The 17236-nt window shown below is 46.8% G+C and overlaps 2 protein-coding genes across 48 annotated transcripts in view; both read left to right on the forward strand.

Annotated features, from left to right (window-relative positions):
- NR1H3 (nuclear receptor subfamily 1 group H member 3) overlaps window positions 1-8801 on the forward strand; it is a 62014-nt gene extending 53213 nt beyond the window's left edge. For 15 of the 18 annotated variants that reach the window (XM_073348256.1, XM_073348257.1, XM_073348263.1 and 12 more), the window contains 3 exons: window positions 1383-1496; window positions 2919-3013; window positions 6732-8801. In XM_073348256.1, the coding sequence (XP_073204357.1) occupies window positions 1383-1496; window positions 2919-3013; window positions 6732-6878 (356 nt within the window). In that variant the 3' untranslated portion in view covers window positions 6879-8801. Of the gene's footprint in view, window positions 1-1382; window positions 1497-2918; window positions 3060-6731 lie in introns of all 18 variants that reach the window. The other 3 variants (XM_073348268.1, XM_073348267.1, XM_073348269.1) reach the window with 3 other exon arrangements.
- Window positions 8802-9177: 376 nt separating this feature from the next.
- The window catches only part of MADD (MAP kinase activating death domain), a 123697-nt gene continuing 115638 nt past the window's right edge, over window positions 9178-17236 (forward strand). For 18 of the 30 annotated variants that reach the window (XM_073348280.1, XM_073348285.1, XM_073348290.1 and 15 more), the window contains exon 1: window positions 9181-9400. The gene's annotated coding sequence lies outside the window, so the exon portion shown is untranslated. Of the gene's footprint in view, window positions 9401-17236 lie in introns of all 30 variants that reach the window. The other 12 variants (XM_073348277.1, XM_073348284.1, XM_073348281.1 and 9 more) reach the window with 2 other exon arrangements.

Below are 17236 nucleotides of genomic sequence, written 5' to 3' on the forward strand. Positions count from 1 at the left end.
AGTCTTCAGATATTTGAAGGACTGCCATAAAAAGATGGAGAAAAGTTGTTCTCTTTTATGACAGAGGGCAGGCCAAGAGGCAATGGGTTCAGACTATAGTATAGTAGATTTAGATTAAATTTCAGGAAAAAACTTCCTAATGGAACAGACTGTCTCAGGAGGTTATGGAAGCTCCTTTACTTCCTTTTCAAAAGAAGGAAGGATAGCCATCTGTCTTTGATGGTTTAGACACAATAAATCCTGCATCTTGACTGGGGGCTGGACTAGATGAACATTGCAGACCCTATGATTCTATTACAGGATCCACGATATCATGAATTTAGAGCCTTATGTATCTTTTTAAAAATTTTATTTTCATATTGAATAGCAAACCATTCTGTCTTAAACCCATTATGGGATGAGGAGTGGTAGAGATGAGAGACTAGGGAAAATATTGGTGAGATTTATGAAATGGGATTGGATTCAAGGTAGGTGGCTTCTAGGTATGGATTTAAGGGGATGATGGTAGGGAGCTGGAGTGGGAGAGAGGGTTTTTTTTTAAAAAAAAAAAATATATATATATAAACACCTAGGCTCTTGGCTTTTTGACAGATTTTTGGTGTAACTGATATGATTCTTTCATTTTAGCAATTACCTCTTAAGGTAGTCCAGAGGTATTTAAGCCTTTGTGGTATCATCTACCAATTACTACTGTTGGGGTCTGTGATGGGATAGTACACTACACCCCGCCTCATCCACAAACAGACCGCACTGAGGCCTTCTTGCTTGTCAACACCATTATGTAGTTTTACAGTGTTTTAATTCCTCCACCAATACACAGCAGTGTCTCCACACCTTTATGCACTGTATCTCAACTTTCTAACCCCTTCTCCAATAGGAGCAGAGCTAAGGCATCTACTCAGAGGACCCCTTTTGTTAGGCTCTCCTAGATTTCTGTTTTTCTCCTTTCCCACCACAAGCACACCTTCCTGTTCCCTTTTATACAGTTTCCCTGTTAATGGTCTAATTGGCTCACCATCCCTAATCTGGCCTGGTAATCAGGTACAGCTCTGTTCCATTGGCCTTCTCCAAGGAACCTAATAGTGAATAGAGTCCTGACTCAAGTGCTAACCCTCAGGACTCTGTCACAGAATCTAACACATGCTCCCCAGTAATGGAGCAGTATGAGGGAGGGACCCAGTTTCCCATTGGCCCTGGAACATATTGGGGTAATGCAGATAAGGGAACAGTTTCACCTGGGAGCTCTGCAGCAATGTGAGGAATGGGCCCCACCTGCTCCCCAGACAGTTTTCCCCCAGTAATTTACTGAAAGTCTCATCTTGGGGGTGAGAGGCAGGGAGCAGTGGCCAATGCTAATCCCCACCCTCTTCTTTTTTCTCTAGGCCTGCAGTTGGAGTTCATTAACCCTATCTTTGAGTTTTCAAAGGGAATGAATGACCTACAGCTCAACGATGCTGAATATGCACTTTTAATTGCCATCAACATTTTCTCTGCAGGTAAAAAGCCAGGAAGGGGACAGAGTAGCAGCACTGAATCAAAGGGCAGGAAGGATAGAGCAGATGTGGAGTCAGAAGCAAAGGAGTGACAAGGGTATAGGAGAGGGCGCAGTATCCTAGTATGGGTGCCATGGTAACAGTATCACATATGCTCTGAGTAATTATACTCAGACTCTGAGCTGCCTCCATAATGAGGGGAGTTCTCTACTGTTTCATGACCTCTACCAAATTAACTGAAATGTAGTCTCTCTTCTAGAAACCATCAGTTTACTGGTTTCAGAGTAACAGCCGTGTTAGTCTGTATTCGCAAAAAGAAAAGGAGGACTTGTGGCACCTTAGAGACTAACCAATTTATTAGAGCATAAGCTTTCGTGAGCTACAGCTCACTTCATCAGATGCATATCGTGGAAACTGCAGCAGGCTTTATATATACACAGAGAATATGAAACAATACCTATTCCCACCCCACTGTCCTGCTGGTAATAGCTTATCTAAAGTGATTTCCAGCACAAATCCAGGTTTTCTCACCCTCCACCCCCCCACACAAATTCACTCTCCTGCTGGTGATAGCCCATCCAAAGTGACAACTCTTTACACAATGTGCATGACAATCAAGCTGGGCTATTTCCTGCACAAATCCAGGTTCTCACATCCCCCCCACCCCCATACACACACAAACTCACTCTCCTGCTGGTAATAGCTCATCCAAACTGACCACTCTTCAAGTTAAAATCCAAGTTAAACCAGAACATCTGGGGGGGGGGGGGGGTAGGAAAAAACAAGAGGAAACAGGCTACCTTGCATAATGACTTAGCCACTCCAAGTCTCTATTTAAGCCTAAACTGTTTGGTAAATGCTCATGTTGCTCCCTTGGTGTAGGGTAGTAGTGACCTCTAGTGGTCAGTGAAAGGTATTTTGGAGGGCCCATTACAGCTTGAGTCATTAAAGGGCCATGCAGAGAAGTTGTCAGATCAATCTTGTCTCTTCTTTGAAATTTACACCATGAGGGAATAGATATTTTCCTATTTTTCATTATTTCTCCCAGTAACTCTCCTGCAAGAGAGATTCTCCCATCCCTCCCTGATGGATCACAACCTCACATCTCCATTGGGACTGGAATGTGAGGCCCAGTGAGCTTGACCAGGCTGCCCTGGCTCTGTAACCTCCTGCCACAAAGTAAAATCAAACTTAGTCAATAACCCTTTCAAAATGTGGCTGATAAAGACAGACACAAGAAACTGATTCTCACAACTACTGCTGTCTTGCACGAGGCATCTTGGCTGTATGCTCTCTCATAGGGAGGCTACTGGACAAGACTCAGGGGGACACTATCCAGGGATTAGGACTAGCTTTAGCCTGCAATGTCAAGATTGGCCAGGCTGCCTACAGCTACCTACTAATGTCTAACCTGCTTCTTGGCAGACCGACCAAATGTGCAGGATCAGTCCCTGGTGGAGAGACTGCAGCACACATATGTAGAGGCCCTTCATTCTTACATTTGCATCCACAGACCAAATGTAAGTGCCTGGCTCAGTCCTGAAAAATGAATAGGCTCAAGTGTATGTGAGTTGATTTTATGATTGATGTGCTCCTCTAATTCCCCACTCTCTGAATGAATCTTCTGCCATCAGTGGTCATGCCCTGTTTCCTTCAGCTATTCCCCAATGGCCAGCAACCTCGTACCAGCCCCTACAGTGCCTCCTATTGGTAGAGGTTGGAGCTGGAGGAGTTGTGAGAAGAGCTGGGCAGAATGTTTTGGATGAATAGTTTGATGAAAAATGCACTTTTGGTTAACAAGCTATTAATGAATTGGGTGAAATTTGGCAAGTAGTTTAGGTCAGAACATTTTTGGAGAAATCATGGAAATGTAGGCCTGGAAGGGACCTTGAGTGGTCATCTAGTCCAGCCCCCTGCACTGAGGCAGGAACACAAACCTAGACTACAGGCCTTACACCTGTTCTTAAAACCTCTGATGGGGATTCCACAATCTCCCTTGGAAGCCTAGTCCAGTGATTTATCTATCCTTATAGTTAGGAAATCCTTTAGGTTAGATATTAGAAATTGCTATTCCTGAAGATTAATCTCATTACTTCTTAGCCTACTTTCAGGTGACATGGTTTATAACAGCCTTTAACATATCTGAAAAAACAGTTATCAAGTCTCCTCACCATCTTCCTCTCTCCCCCCCCTCGGATGGAGCATTCCAAGCTTTTTTAGCCTTTCCTCACAGGTCAGGTTTTCTAAACTATTTATCGTTTTTGTTGCTCTCCTCAGGACTCTCTCAAGTTTATCTACTTCTTTCCTGAAGTGGTGCACACAGAACTGGACTCAATATACCAGCTAGGGCCGCAACGGTGCAGAGTAGAGCAGGATAGTTACCTACCTTTTATGACATACAACACTCCTGTTAATACACCCCAGAATAGTAGCCTTTTTCCACAACTCCATCACATTGTTGTTTCATATTCAGTTTGAGAGACACTATAACCCCCAGATTCAGTTAGTTCCTTAAGTGTCCTAAGATGAATTTCATTAGGCCTTGCCACCTTTAATACATCTAAACTTATCTAAATATTCTTTTCCTGTCTGGTGTGTATTCTTCCCCCTTGTTAAATATCTAGTCACCGTTAATCTTTTCAGTGAAGACTGAAGCAAAATAGGCATTAAACACCTCAACCTTCTTGATGCATGTTATTAGCTCTCCTTCCCTGCTAAGTAGTGGGCCTACACTTTCCTTTCTCTTGCTCTTAATGTATTTATAAAAACCTCCTCTTATTGCCCTTTGTGTTCTTTGCTACATGTTACTCCTTTGTGCCTTAATCTTTCTGATTTTGTCCCTACATGCTTGCACTAATCTTTTTGCTCATCCTTAAGAAATTTGTCCATATTTTGTAGGATTCCTCTTTGGTTTTAAATTCTTTTGAGAGCTCCTGGTTGGAGCTATATTGGTCTCTGTGACAGAGGGCACTAACCTCTCATGAGCACCTCTAATTGGCTAGGTGTGGTGCTGCAATCTGTTTTCTCCTAGCACCCACTGTAGGCTGTCAACCTCATTACAGGGTATGCAGTGGCTCAGTCCTCCAACCAAATCACACAGTCCATATGATTAAGGAAACATACCCCTTCCAGGGTAACAAGTTTAACGCACTATCAACCTTCACGTGGGTCTTCAGCCCTGTCTCTGGGCCCTTTAACAATAAGGCTTTGTCCCTTTCTCACTTCTCCAGTGGGAAAACCCAGGCTTGCCAATTAACACAAATCCCAACCCAGAGACCCTGTAAACAGCACCCACATACTGTTGCCTCCACATCGCTGTTGCTATTTTCTGGGCCTTTTTTCACATAACCCCTTTCCTTTCACCCATTACTTTAGGGTTACAGTTGTCAGGTCCTCTTGTTCTCAGGACCAGTAAATCAGCCTATTAAGTGCTTCTGAACACATGACCCTTCCTTTCCCCCCTCTGGTCCTAGCTAGAAACTGACCTGCTCAGCTCTGCCTCCTGCAGTTCCTTTTATCTGAGGCTGCTATGCTTTGATTGGCTGCTTCTGTGCAGCCTTTCTAGGCAGTCCAGCAGGACCCACCTTTGCTGCTCCTTTCCTGGGCTGGGGTATGGTAGGACCACAAGGCCTCCAGCAGGGAGCCTCAGGCACACCCCGTAACAGCCTCTTAATAGTCTTTATATCTTTTTTTGCATTGGGATAGTTTGCTATTGTGCATTTAATATTGTCTCTGAGAAACTGCCAGCTTTCCTGAGCTCCTTTTTGCCTTAGATTTTCTTCCCATGGCATCTTACCTACCAGTTTTCTGACTTTGTTAAAGTCTGCTTTCTTGAAGTCCATTGTCTTTATTCTGCTGCTCTCATTCCTGTCCTCAGAATCATGAATTCTATCATTTCACAATCACTTTCATTCAAGTTGCCTTCATCCTTCATATCCGCAACCAGTTCCTCCCTGTTGGTCAGAATCAAGTCTAAATTGGCTGTTCCACTGGTTACTGCCTCCACCTTCTGAAACAAGAAGTTGTCTCCAGTACATTAAAGAACCTATTGGAAATTTTGTGTTTTGCTGTATTACTTTTCCAATAGATTTATGGGTAGTTAAAGTCCCCTATTACTATGAGGTCTTTTGTTTTGGCTATTTCTGTTATTTGTTCTAGAAATACTTCTTACACCTCCTCCTCTTTATTTGGTGGTCTATAGTAGACCCCTCATGATATTGCCCCTGTTTTTCCCCTTTTATTTTCACCCAGAGACTTTCAACTGGTCTGCCTCTCACCTCCTTCTGGATCTCAGACCAAGTATATTTTTAATGTATAATGCAATACCTCCTCCCTTTCCCCCCTGCTTTTCCTGCCTGAACAAGCTATACCCCTTTATATCAATATTCCAGTCATTAGATTTATCCTGCCAAATCTCAGTGATGACAATTAAGTATTAATTTGGCTTAGGTACTAATATTTTCACTTCTTCCTATTTATTCTCTCTACTCCTTGAATTTGCGTATAGACAGCTAAGATGATGAGCAGATTCCTTTACTGTTTCCCCTCTTGTTGCTCCTATGAATTTATTGTAATTTTTCATTTTACCTTCCACATTTAGATCTCTGTTAAGATCACCTTTTCTTATATCCACCTGTAGGCTTATGTTACCTGCCCCCTCTGAACCTAGTTTAAATCCCTGCTCACTACGTTAGTGAGTTGATGTCCAAAGATGCTCTTGCCCTTCTTTGTCAGGTGGAACCCATCTCTTCCCAGCAGTCCTCCTTCCCAGAACAGTATTCCATGGTTGAGGAAGCCAAAGCTCTTCTGTCAACACCATCTCTGCAGCCACTTTTCATTCTGAGACAGTTTTTCAGTCAAAATTTAGTTAGATTTATTCTACAAGACGTGAAAAAATTGAAACAAAAATTATTTCAGGTTGAACAAAACATTTTCATTCAACCCAAAATGATTTTTTCTCCAGTTTTTATTTTGGCCACCTAACTAAAATCAGTTCAGCTGTAGTTATGAACTCCCCCAGCCTATAATCCTGCACCATTCCCAGCAGCACCCTACTGGGAAATGCTGAGACTGGAATAGCTGTGAACTCCCCACACTGGTGCTCCTGTCCCATTCTGTATTGGGAGATGCTGGTGTTGGAAGATGTGAGCTTGTGCTTTTAATGCATCCCATAGGTGGTTTGTCTTGTGAGCAAGATTCTGGATTTACTTATGACTGTCTATTTGTGTGACCCTGCAGGACCATCTGATGTTCCCTCGGATGTTAATGAAACTGGTCAGTCTTCGGACTCTAAGCAGTGTCCACTCCGAACAAGTTTTTGCCCTTCGACTACAGGACAAGAAGCTCCCTCCTCTGCTCTCAGAAATCTGGGATGTGCATGAGTGACCTATGTGCTCCCAGGGCAGCAACCTGCTGAAGTAACACCATCTCCCATCCCTTGCTAACATGAAGCCAGCCTCCCCGCTCCAAAGCACTGAACTGTGGGCTGGGCTGGGCAGTGCAGCGTGATGAGCCTGTGGTTTCTCTAATGTGATGAGACTGTGCATAAGGCACTTGGGAGAGATCAGATGTTTTTGTAATCTTTGATTTAGTGCCTCCCAGAAATGGGATCACATGTGAAACATCTAAAAACATCTGAAAGAAATGAACATCCCACCCCAAATGTTTCTTCAACGTCTGTCTTTTTTCTAAGTACATGTTCTGGGGTTTTGCCCCGCCTATCTTTTCCCTTCTCATTGATTCTGAAAGTGAATTTGCAGGAACATGTTAAACGTTCACTGAGAGCATCCTAGCCGAAAAGGCTTCCCCAGGGTTCTTAGGCAGGGTCCCCTGTGTATGTGGAATTGAGGAACTCAGGGAAGTTTATGTGGATGTGCTGAGGGTTTCCTTGTATTCCCTGTATTTAAAGTCGTTATGATGTGCTGCCCTTCACAAAGATTCCCAGAGAAGAAGCTGTTGGTGGCATTCCCTCTTTTTGAAGCTTCATTTCTACAGCTGTCTTTTCATTCTGGTGCTCCTTTGGCAAGTAGATCCCTGGAATGTGCAGTGCCATTTACTGAAACTTATTCTGTGGGCATCTTCTATGTACCATAGAGATACCGTGGATCATCTAGCTGTCTTTTTTTAATAAGTTGCCTATAACTATTGTATCTTTTGGTTTGCTAGCATGTGAAAGCAATGACTTTAAAAAACATGGAATAGATTTTGTGTAGGAGAAGAGAAAGGAATGGAAGCTTCGGTGTCTGGGCAGTAGAGGTGGTGGAAGTATATCAAGAACCACCAAAATTTTAGTAGATTTAGTGGGTTCCAGTGAGAGTCAAGATTATCAGATGGGGACAGAGAATGCACTGTATTTATAGCGTATTAGCAGGCACTGCCTAACCTATAGGCTGCACAACTCTCTCAGAACCCTGTCTACAGGAATATTGAGCATAACCAGCTCTGCCCAAGTGTTCTCCCTTATGCAAAAGGTCTTTCCAAGTGTATGGTCATTTGTTAGTGATTAGTGGGATGTGGACGTATCTCTGTATGATGAGTACCCTCCTACCCTTGTATATGTAACAGGGTTAAAAAAAGAACTAGATAAATTCATGGAGTATAGATCCGTTAGCCGGGTGGGCAGTGATGATGTCCCTAGCCTCTGTTTGCCAGAAGCTGGAAATGGGTGACAAGGAATAGATCACTTGATGATTACATGTTTTGTTCATTCCCTCTGGGGCACCCATCGGAAAACAGGATACTGGGCTAGATGGGCCTTTAGTCTGACCCAGTAAGGCTGTTCTTATGTACTTCTTAAACCCTCTCCTCTCCACCTTGTGCATGGTAAGACTCGCCAGTAACCCCTTGGTCCATAAGTATTTTAGTATTTAGAGCAATAATTTGACAAAACAGAAAAGTGTCATTGCAAAATGTGTTTCTCATTCTGCAAAAAACAACAAACAGTATTTGATCCAGAGATGTAACCCCAAGTCCCTTGGTTTCATGTATTTTGTCTCTAACAGGGATCTATGTTTGCTTGCCCAGTGAGCATCCCAAGAGGCTGGGTTCACAAGGCTCATAGTTTTGGGCTGTGTATGTGAGCACCAGGCCTGTGGCAAGGGCTTTTTGTCCATTTTGCACTCAAGGTTGGTCCCCTGCCTCTAGCCTTCATTCTGCACCTTTGTAAAGCACTTGTAACAATCTGTAAAATAATCTGTTATTTTTTATAACTCGTTGCAATTGCAAAATTTCTTGTTTAAATCTGTATTTTTAACTAATCTGTTTGAGAAATGTTAATGTTTATACAAAAGAATAAAGCCTAATACAGGATTATTGACTAGCTATGATGCACCATCTTTTAGGGTTGGCATAGTCTTAATCTTTTGAACCCCAAGATGATTATTAAACAGGAGAAAATCTAGTAGGGAGGAGGAGGAAGTGGTTGAGAATGAATGACAGTGTGGCTCCAATTTAACTTCTTTCACCCTCTCCACATGCAGGATGAATCTCCTGTGAGAGTACTCAGATTGTTATACATCTTTTTGTGACCCATTCACCGCTGTGATACGAACCAGAGATGGCTCAGTGGGGCCAATGCAGCTCACGGAGACTACAGGGCCCAGCATGCATAGTCCATCTTGATTGGTACTGCCAGGGTCCGGGGAGAGCATTGCATGCTGGGATCTGTAGTCTAGTGACCCGCATCTTCTGCACGGAGAGGTGGGGCTGCAGCCTGTTCTGGGCTATGCTCATCAAGCCCCTTGCCTTCATTAGAACACGTAGCAAGCGCTGGCTGGCTCCCTCTCCTGCCTTGGGAGGCTCCCGGGATCGCAGCGGGTGACTGACTTCCCCAGCTCCCTCCGTGCCCCAGTGAGGCCGGTGCGTCCCGTCGCGCAGCCTGCAGCATCCCTCCACCGAGCGGTGCCTAGGTGCGCTCCCCCTCCGCCGCGCAAGTGGTTGGCTCCGCCCCCACCTCTGGGTGGTTCGCTCCGCTCCGAGGTCTGGATGCGGAACTGGCCGGTCGGCTCAGAGCAGCCAGGGACGGCGGCGGACGCGGCCTGCGGTGGCAAGTAGAGGCAGGCCCCGCTGCGGGGGCAGAGCTGACGGCTTGGGGGCTGCGTCACGTGCGGTAGGGGCTGGGGGTGCGCGTTAGGGGCAGTGCGGGCCTGGTGTGGGCGGGCGGTGTGTGTACCCTGGGGGCAGTGCGGGGTGACTGGGACGGGGCGTAGGGGAAGGGGGGGCACGCTGGGAGCAGGGGGCTGTGCGGGGTGACTGGGTCGGGGGCGCTGGGAGCAGGGGGCTGTGCGGGGTGACTGGGACGGGGGCGCTGGGAGCAGGGGGCAGTGCGGGGTGACTGGGACGGGGGTGTAGAGGAAGGGGTCGGGGGAGCAGGGGGCAGTGCGGGGTGACTGGGACGGGGGCGTAGGGGAAGGGGTCGGGGGCGCTGGGAGCAGGGGGCAGTGCGGGGTGACTGGGACGGGGGCGTAGGGGAAGGGGTCGGGGGCGCTGGGAGCAGGGGGCAGTGCGGGGTGACTGGGACGGGGGCGTAGGGGAAGGGGTCGGGGGCGCTGGGAGCAGGGGGCAGTGCGGGGTGACTGGGACGGGGGTGTAGAGGAAGGGGTCGGGGGAGCAGGGGGCAGTGCGGGGTGACTGGGACGGGGGCGTAGAGGAAGGGGTCGGGGGCGCTGGGAGCAGGGGGCAGTGCGGGGTGACTGGGACGGGGGTGTAGAGGAAGGGGTCGGGGGCGCTGGGAGCAGGGGGCAGTGCGGGGTGACTGGGACGGGGGTGTAGGGGAAGGGGTCGGGGGCGCTGGGAGCAGGGGGCTGTGCGGGTTGACTGGGACGGGGGCGTAGGGGAAGGGGTCGGGGGCGCTGGGAGCAGGGGGCTGTGCGGGTTGACTGGGACGGGGGCGTAGGGGAAGGGGTCGGGGGCGCTGGGAGCAGGGGGCAGTGCGGGGTGACTGGGACGGGGGTGTAGAGGAAGGGGTCGGGGGCGCTGGGAGCAGGGGGCAGTGCGGGGTGACTGGGACGGGGGCGTAGGGGAAGGGGTCGGGGGCGCTGGGAGCAGGGGGCAGTGCGGGGTGACTGGGACGGGGGCGTAGGGGAAGGGGGGGCACGCTGGGAGCAGGGGGCAGTGCGGGGTGACTGGGACGGGGGCGTAGGGGAAGGGGTCGGGGGCGCTGGGAGCAGGGGGCAGTGCGGGGTGACTGGGACGGGGGTGTAGGGGAAGGGGTCGGGGGCGCTGGGAGCAGGGGGCAGTGCGGGGTGACTGGGACGGGGGCGTAGGGGAAGGGGGGGCACGCTGGGAGCAGGGGGCTGTGCGGGGTTACTGGGACGGGGCGTAGGGGAAGGGGGTGGGGGCGCTGGGAGCAGGGGGCAGTGCGGGGTGACTGGGACGGGGGCGTAGGGGAAGGGGTCGGGGGCGCTGGGAGCAGGGGGCTGTGCGGGTTGACTGGGACGGGGGCGTAGGGGAAGGGGGTGGGGGCGCTGGGAGCAGGGGGCTGTGCGGGTTGACTGGGACGGGGGCGTAGGGGAAGGGGGTGGGTACGCTGGGAGCAGGGGGCAGTGCGGGGTGACTGGGACCGGGGCGTAGGGGAAGGGGGTGGGTATGCTGGGAGCAGACGGCAGTGCGGGCTGACTGGGATGGGTGCGTAGGGGAAGGGGGGGCAAGCTGGGAGCTGGGGGCTCTGCGGGGTGACTGGGATGGGGGCGTAGAGGAAGGGGGTGGGGGTGCTGGGAGCAGGGGGCAGTGTGGGGTGACTGGGACGGGGCGTAGGGGAAGGGGGCGCTGGGAGCAGGGGGCTGTGCGGGGTGACTGGGACGGGGGCGTAAGGGAAGGGGGGTACGCTGGGAGCAGGGAGCTGTGTGGGGTGTATGGGATGGGTGCGTAGGGGAAGGGGGTGGGTATGCTGGCAGTAGGGGGCAATGTGGGGTGATTGGGATGGGTGTGTAGGGGCAGGGAGTTACGTGACTTGAGAGATGTTTGGGGCTGGGAATCACTTGTCCTGTCTTCCTGAACAGCTGGCTGCTGCAGTGTTATTTCCCCTCCTCTCCTTCCCCTGCTGCATCCTCCTTCCCATGAGTTGTCTGGGACTGAGCAGTGCAGCTGGGCTACGGCTCCCTTCCTTCCCCAGCCTTGCGCTGTAGTGATGCTCTCATGATGGAGAGTCCTTTTCAAGGTCACTGTGGGAGGGGGTAGTATGTCAATTAATCTCCTCCCAGCTTTTGTGGACAGAGATTTCTATTAGTGTCTGCCCCATCTTCTCTGGGTCCCAGGTTCATTATGTCAGAGGCCTAAAAAAGCACCCTGCAGCTCACACTCTGAGGTGGTAGAGTTATGTGGGGTCTGCTGTGCCGACTGGCCGCTTTGGCATGAAGGCTGCAGGCCTCTGTGCTTGGATCTGGCAGGATCCTGCCTGTACTACCTGTGGTTTCCAATTCCTGATCTTGTGGTTGTCCAGCATATGTAGACCTCTTGGGTACATTCTGAGGTGTTAGTTGCTCTTCTAGATGAGACCGAACCTCTGCTGTGTTTCAGGCTTCTTCCTGCTCAGGGTTAGTAAAATCTTCAAATGGTGGTGGTAAAAGGGCTTTCTTTAAAGGAGGCTTCCTGATTTCTCATTGGGAGCTGACGTTTGATACAAGTTCACTGTACTGTACAAAGTGTGCTCTCTCCCCTTGAGGATACAGAATTATGTGGCTTTAGCCAGGAATGAATAGTCACTGCCTTTTAGAAGCTGTTGCTAAGGTATCTCTTTGCTGAGGAAGGGTGATTTTCATAGGTCTTGGGGGTGATTAGTGGGGGGAATTACAAAGATACAAAATGAGTTTGTGGTGGGGTGTGTATCCTTCACACAAAGGCTCATTAAAGCAGGGATAGAAAAAGAAGGTAGTAGTGGGAAGGGGGGGAGGGCTCTGAGAGGAAACTGATGCTCTTTCTTCTTCTCCTTCCACCCAGGAAGGAAATGGTTAGGAAGTTCGCAGACTAGGAAGCTAGGAGAAACAGGGCAACTGACCGTTTTTCTTGCAGAGACTAGATTTCTTACAAAGTACTCTATAAGTTAAGGATGTCATTCTTTGCTGTTTTGCTCTTTGTTTGAACCAGGTTGAAAAAAGCTTGGGTCCTAATTTTCTTCGTTGTGGTAGAGTGAAAGAATGGTATAATTAGAGGTCCAGTTGGAGGAAGCAGTGCTCTGTTCCTCTCCCCCCACCCCTTTTCTAGTATTTCTAGTTATGGCCTGAGCCTCACTCATACAGAGCTATTTTAGGTGTATACTGAGCAACATTTTAAAATTATTTAAAAACACAGCCATATAACCTTAACTTGGCCGCCATAGAGATGGCAATAAGAATTGGGAATATAACAGTTCCCTACCTGGCCCTCCTCGATCCCCAACAAATCTGCCACTTTTTCTGTGTTCAACACAACTCCAAATCAGCACTCCTGTTCATACACTCCACCAGACCCTCACTGTGCTCTGTATAATACCACTGATCTGGGGAGAACTTGGCACTGGTTGAGAGAGGCTGAGGGAGGCATAAGACAGTGTGATCATCTTCTTTCTTATGGCTTAGGTAGCAACGATTACAAATTTATATTTAGATTTGATAGCCAGCATGTTGCCGCAACAGTGAGTTGGTGAATGACCTTCAGGCCCCTAGTGAAAGAATGAAGGGAACATTCAGATATGATGTGTTCCATCGTGTTTGTGCTTGGTGACCACAGTCGCATACAGGTGTTTGTCTCATTTTCCATTGAAACAGGGTTTATTCACATATCCCATGAGATGTCCTGATGCGATATGAAATGCACCAGTCTTTCCAACATAAATCAAAATCCAGTGTTTCCTTGTCAGGATCAATGATGAGCTGTTTGTTATGAGTGGATTTCATGGGTCTGTGGGACCACAGGATAATCATAAACAAAATATTGAGTAGCAGGTTGGCATCTCCAGGAGAATCTCAGGCATGGATGGGTGTTGGTCAAGGGATTTAGCATCTTCCTGAATGATTTAGTGGCAGGAGTAAAGGAATGTTCATGAAAAATTCAGATGGTATTAAATTAGGAAGAGGTAAGAATGACTATGGGGATCTAGAGAGAATAAAACCGTGGCCAGATTTAACTTGCATCAGTGTAGCTAATACGTTGGGGAAAATGATCTAAAGTAGCAGTTCAGTAGAAAAATGAACATTTGGGAAGCAATAGCACAGAGAACTATAGAGTGAGAATGGATAGAAAATTAGATATGAGTTTGGTGTTTTTGCTTTCACTTCATATTGCATTGTGCTTTATGAGCTACGTAGGCGGAAGCATCATGCCATGGAGCTGGGAGGTGATATTCTTTCTCCTTGGCCTTTTGACTAAGATCAAGTATAGTGAGTTGAATATTTGATATGTTCTCTGTTAGGGTACAATTGCAGATAGGCACTGTGTAGGTGAGTAGGTCTTTTTAGTTTCTACTTTCGTCCTTTGTCTCTGGTGTGACTGCTCCTAGGATATTGCATTCAATTCTGGGTAATTCCATCCCAGAATAGAGATATGAGGGTCTGGAAAAAATGTAAACTTTTTGGGAGAAAGTATATTTTTTTCCCCCCATGGCCTGGCTTGGAAAAACTGGAAAATTTGAAAAGAAAGAGTTACATGAAATATGTTCTCAAAATGAACAGTGAAAGAATTTTTAAAGTAATGTTTAAAAGAATATTGGTATTGATGTCCTTTAGTCCTTCAAAATTCTTTCTAATAACAAATATTTTAAAATGTTTCTCAAGAAACATGAGTTTCTTCTGCATCTGCATGATAATGTCAGGTTAGGTCTATTTACATACTATTTCTGAGCCGAAAAGATATAACCTTCCTTTTTGTTTACAACAATATTGTTGCATCCTATTTTCAACATTTTTTTTCATATTTGCCAAAAGGCAAATAAATACACCTAAGTACTTTAGTGTGCAGCTGCAGTTCCGTCCTCAATGCTAGGTATATGTCATTATTATTCAAATCAAACCTAAAGAATTTATATGTATTCATTTAATAAATATACCAAACTGTACTTTTTATGTGCTAACTAAATTATACATAATACATTTCTCATTCTTAAGTAAATTAAGTTTTGTTTTGATAAGCAGATAACTATTGCAGATATTTTGATTTTTTTCCCAAAAATTCAATTTTTTCCTCAAAAAAATTCAGAAGCTTTATTTTTGCATGCCTTCAAAATTTCTGAAAATTTTACACCCCATCCCAGAAAGAAACCAACAAATTAGAAGGAGAACATAGAAGTCTAACCATTGATCAGGAGTTTGAAGGAATTGATTTAGCAACAAGAATAAAAGAGCTAAATAAGTGCAGCTTGGCTAAGTATTTAAGGTTGGGATGTGAAACTGTCCCCAAGTATTTCAAGGGTGTAAATACTCAGCAAGGCAAAGAATTGTTAATGACCCAGTAGAATATCACTAGGAGTAATGGGATGAATCTGAGTAAAACAAGCTGAATCTTGAGAAACCATTTCCTAATGGGGCGATCTACAAAGTTGTGGAATGATCACATTATCTTAGCTACTTGTCTTCATAGATTTTTAAGGCCAGAAGGGACCATTATGATTATCTAGTCAGACCTACTGCATAACACAGGCCATAGAATTCAGCCAGTAATTCTTGCATCTAGTGCCGAACATCTGGCTGAGCTAGAGTATGTCTTTTGGAAAGTCATCTTTATTTAAAGATTTTCAGTGACAGAGAATCTACAGCATTCCTATGAGAGCTGTGGGAGAATTTTTTATGGCCCATCACTTAAAAATGTACTCCTTATTTCTAGTCTGAATTTGTCTCTTACAACTGTAGGGACTAATTTAAAGAAACTCTAAAGAATCAGCCCACTGGAGTTCAACACAAATGGCTCTTGTTGCTATAAACCTGAGGGGACAACTGCCATCCAGGCTGGGAATCTTTGTGCCCAGCAGCCACTGAATTGTGGGGTGTCCTCCTCACTGGTGCTGACTGCTGCTTTTCCTTTACTGACCAGCTGGCAGAACTGGTGCTGCTTTGGAAGTGAGAGGTACGGTTTGCATGTGCCTAGGTTATCCATCCTGAGCAATTCTACTCTTGCTCCACCCTCAGAAATTGCAGTCCAATGAGACTCTGCTACAAGTCCAGGTCACTATATAAAATAATGCATCAATTCAGTAGCTGGGGGCAATGTGGCCTGTGAATCTTCTGTTTTTTCCACAGCCTATTGAGCATCTTATAGCTGTAGCAGACCCAAAAGCAGGGGCTGGTCCTCATGTTGACTACAGTGTACCTTGTAATATCTGATATGAGCGCTCTCTCTCATTTATTTGTAGGGTAGACTATGGTACTTAATGAATGAATTAATCCTTGTGGCACTCCTGAGCAGCAGGAAGGTATTGTTATCCATTTACATATTGGGAATTGAGGCAAAAAGAGAGTGACATACCCATGCTGTCTTGATGAGTCTGTGGCAAAGCCTTGAATTGAACCCAGTTTTCCGGAATCCCAGTCTATTACTTTAACCACAAGAGCAGATTTTCTCTTGCCCTTGTCCCTGCCCCTTCCCCCTAGCAAGACTGCAAATGTAGTGTTAACAGTTGGCTCATTGTTTAGCAGGAAGGAAATGGTTCTTCTCTCACCCCAACCACCCCTTTGTGGGCACTTGCTGGTCTCAGGCTTTTGCCCTTTTGGGGTACATTCTGCTGGCCTTTGATGCCCTGGCTGCCCACAGCAGTGGGAAGTTTAGATCAGTGTTTCTCAACCTTTTTGACACCAGGAACCAGCTTGCTGTCTGCCTAAACTGTGTCAGGGAGACCTCGGGGACCAGCTCCGAGTCCACAGACTGGTCTTTGAGAAACACCGGTCTAGATCATTGTTAGGTTCTGCTACTTTTTCATTTTTAAGTGAATTTCCTGCTGCTGAGAAATGTGGAATTGACAGCAGCAGACATTGAATAGTCTGCATATCAACAGAACAGGTAAAACCCGAGCAGCTGGAGTGCATGCTTCCCTGCCCAGTTTCTTCCCAATGGGAATCGGTCCTGCTCCAAAGACACCTGTTCTATAGAATCTGGACTAATACCCACCAAAGACATTTCACACAAGAGTCACTGAACCACCATTAGATGGTAACTACTTTCTGTCACTCACAGTTAAGCCAGACTAGAATTGATTATTTTGTGCTCAAAAACTCAGTTTCCCTTTTCCCTGAACCATCTCATCTCATCACTTGTGTCCTTTACAAATATAGGATTTTCTGTTCTCCCTTCACTCTGTAGTCACCATCCTGTGTCTAGAAGAGTCCTTCAGAGCCCAACATGCTGCTCCTTGCTTGGGCCTAGGTATTTCTTGGAAAGCATTTCCTTTACCCATACCTCCCTGCCAGTGAACATGCTTTTCCATTGGTTTCCCAGCACCTCTGAGTCTTCCATATAGCAAACTACTAATCCAGAAGGTACTGGGTCCACCCACTCCATCATTTTCAGCCCTGGTCAGCTGTCACTGAGAAACCAGGATTAGAAAGCAAATGGAGAACTAACTACAGGGCTAGTCAGGATTGAGAGGCTGTGGGGGGTGAGGGGGAGAGAAGGGTGTGCGTGTGTGAGTGCGTGTGAGAGAGAGAGAGAACAGTTTGGGGAAGTCATGGAGTGAAGTCTGTAAGTGAGTGACTGGTTAAAAGCTGGGGGAAAGTGGAAGAGGGGTGGGGATGCTGAGTGAACGCCACCGGGGTCAGGTAAATATAAAAATCTATTTTAAATGT

The sequence above is a fragment of the Lepidochelys kempii genome, chromosome 6 (genome assembly GCF_965140265.1).
Source record: "Lepidochelys kempii isolate rLepKem1 chromosome 6, rLepKem1.hap2, whole genome shotgun sequence".
NCBI classification, from domain to species: domain Eukaryota; kingdom Metazoa; phylum Chordata; order Testudines; family Cheloniidae; genus Lepidochelys; species Lepidochelys kempii.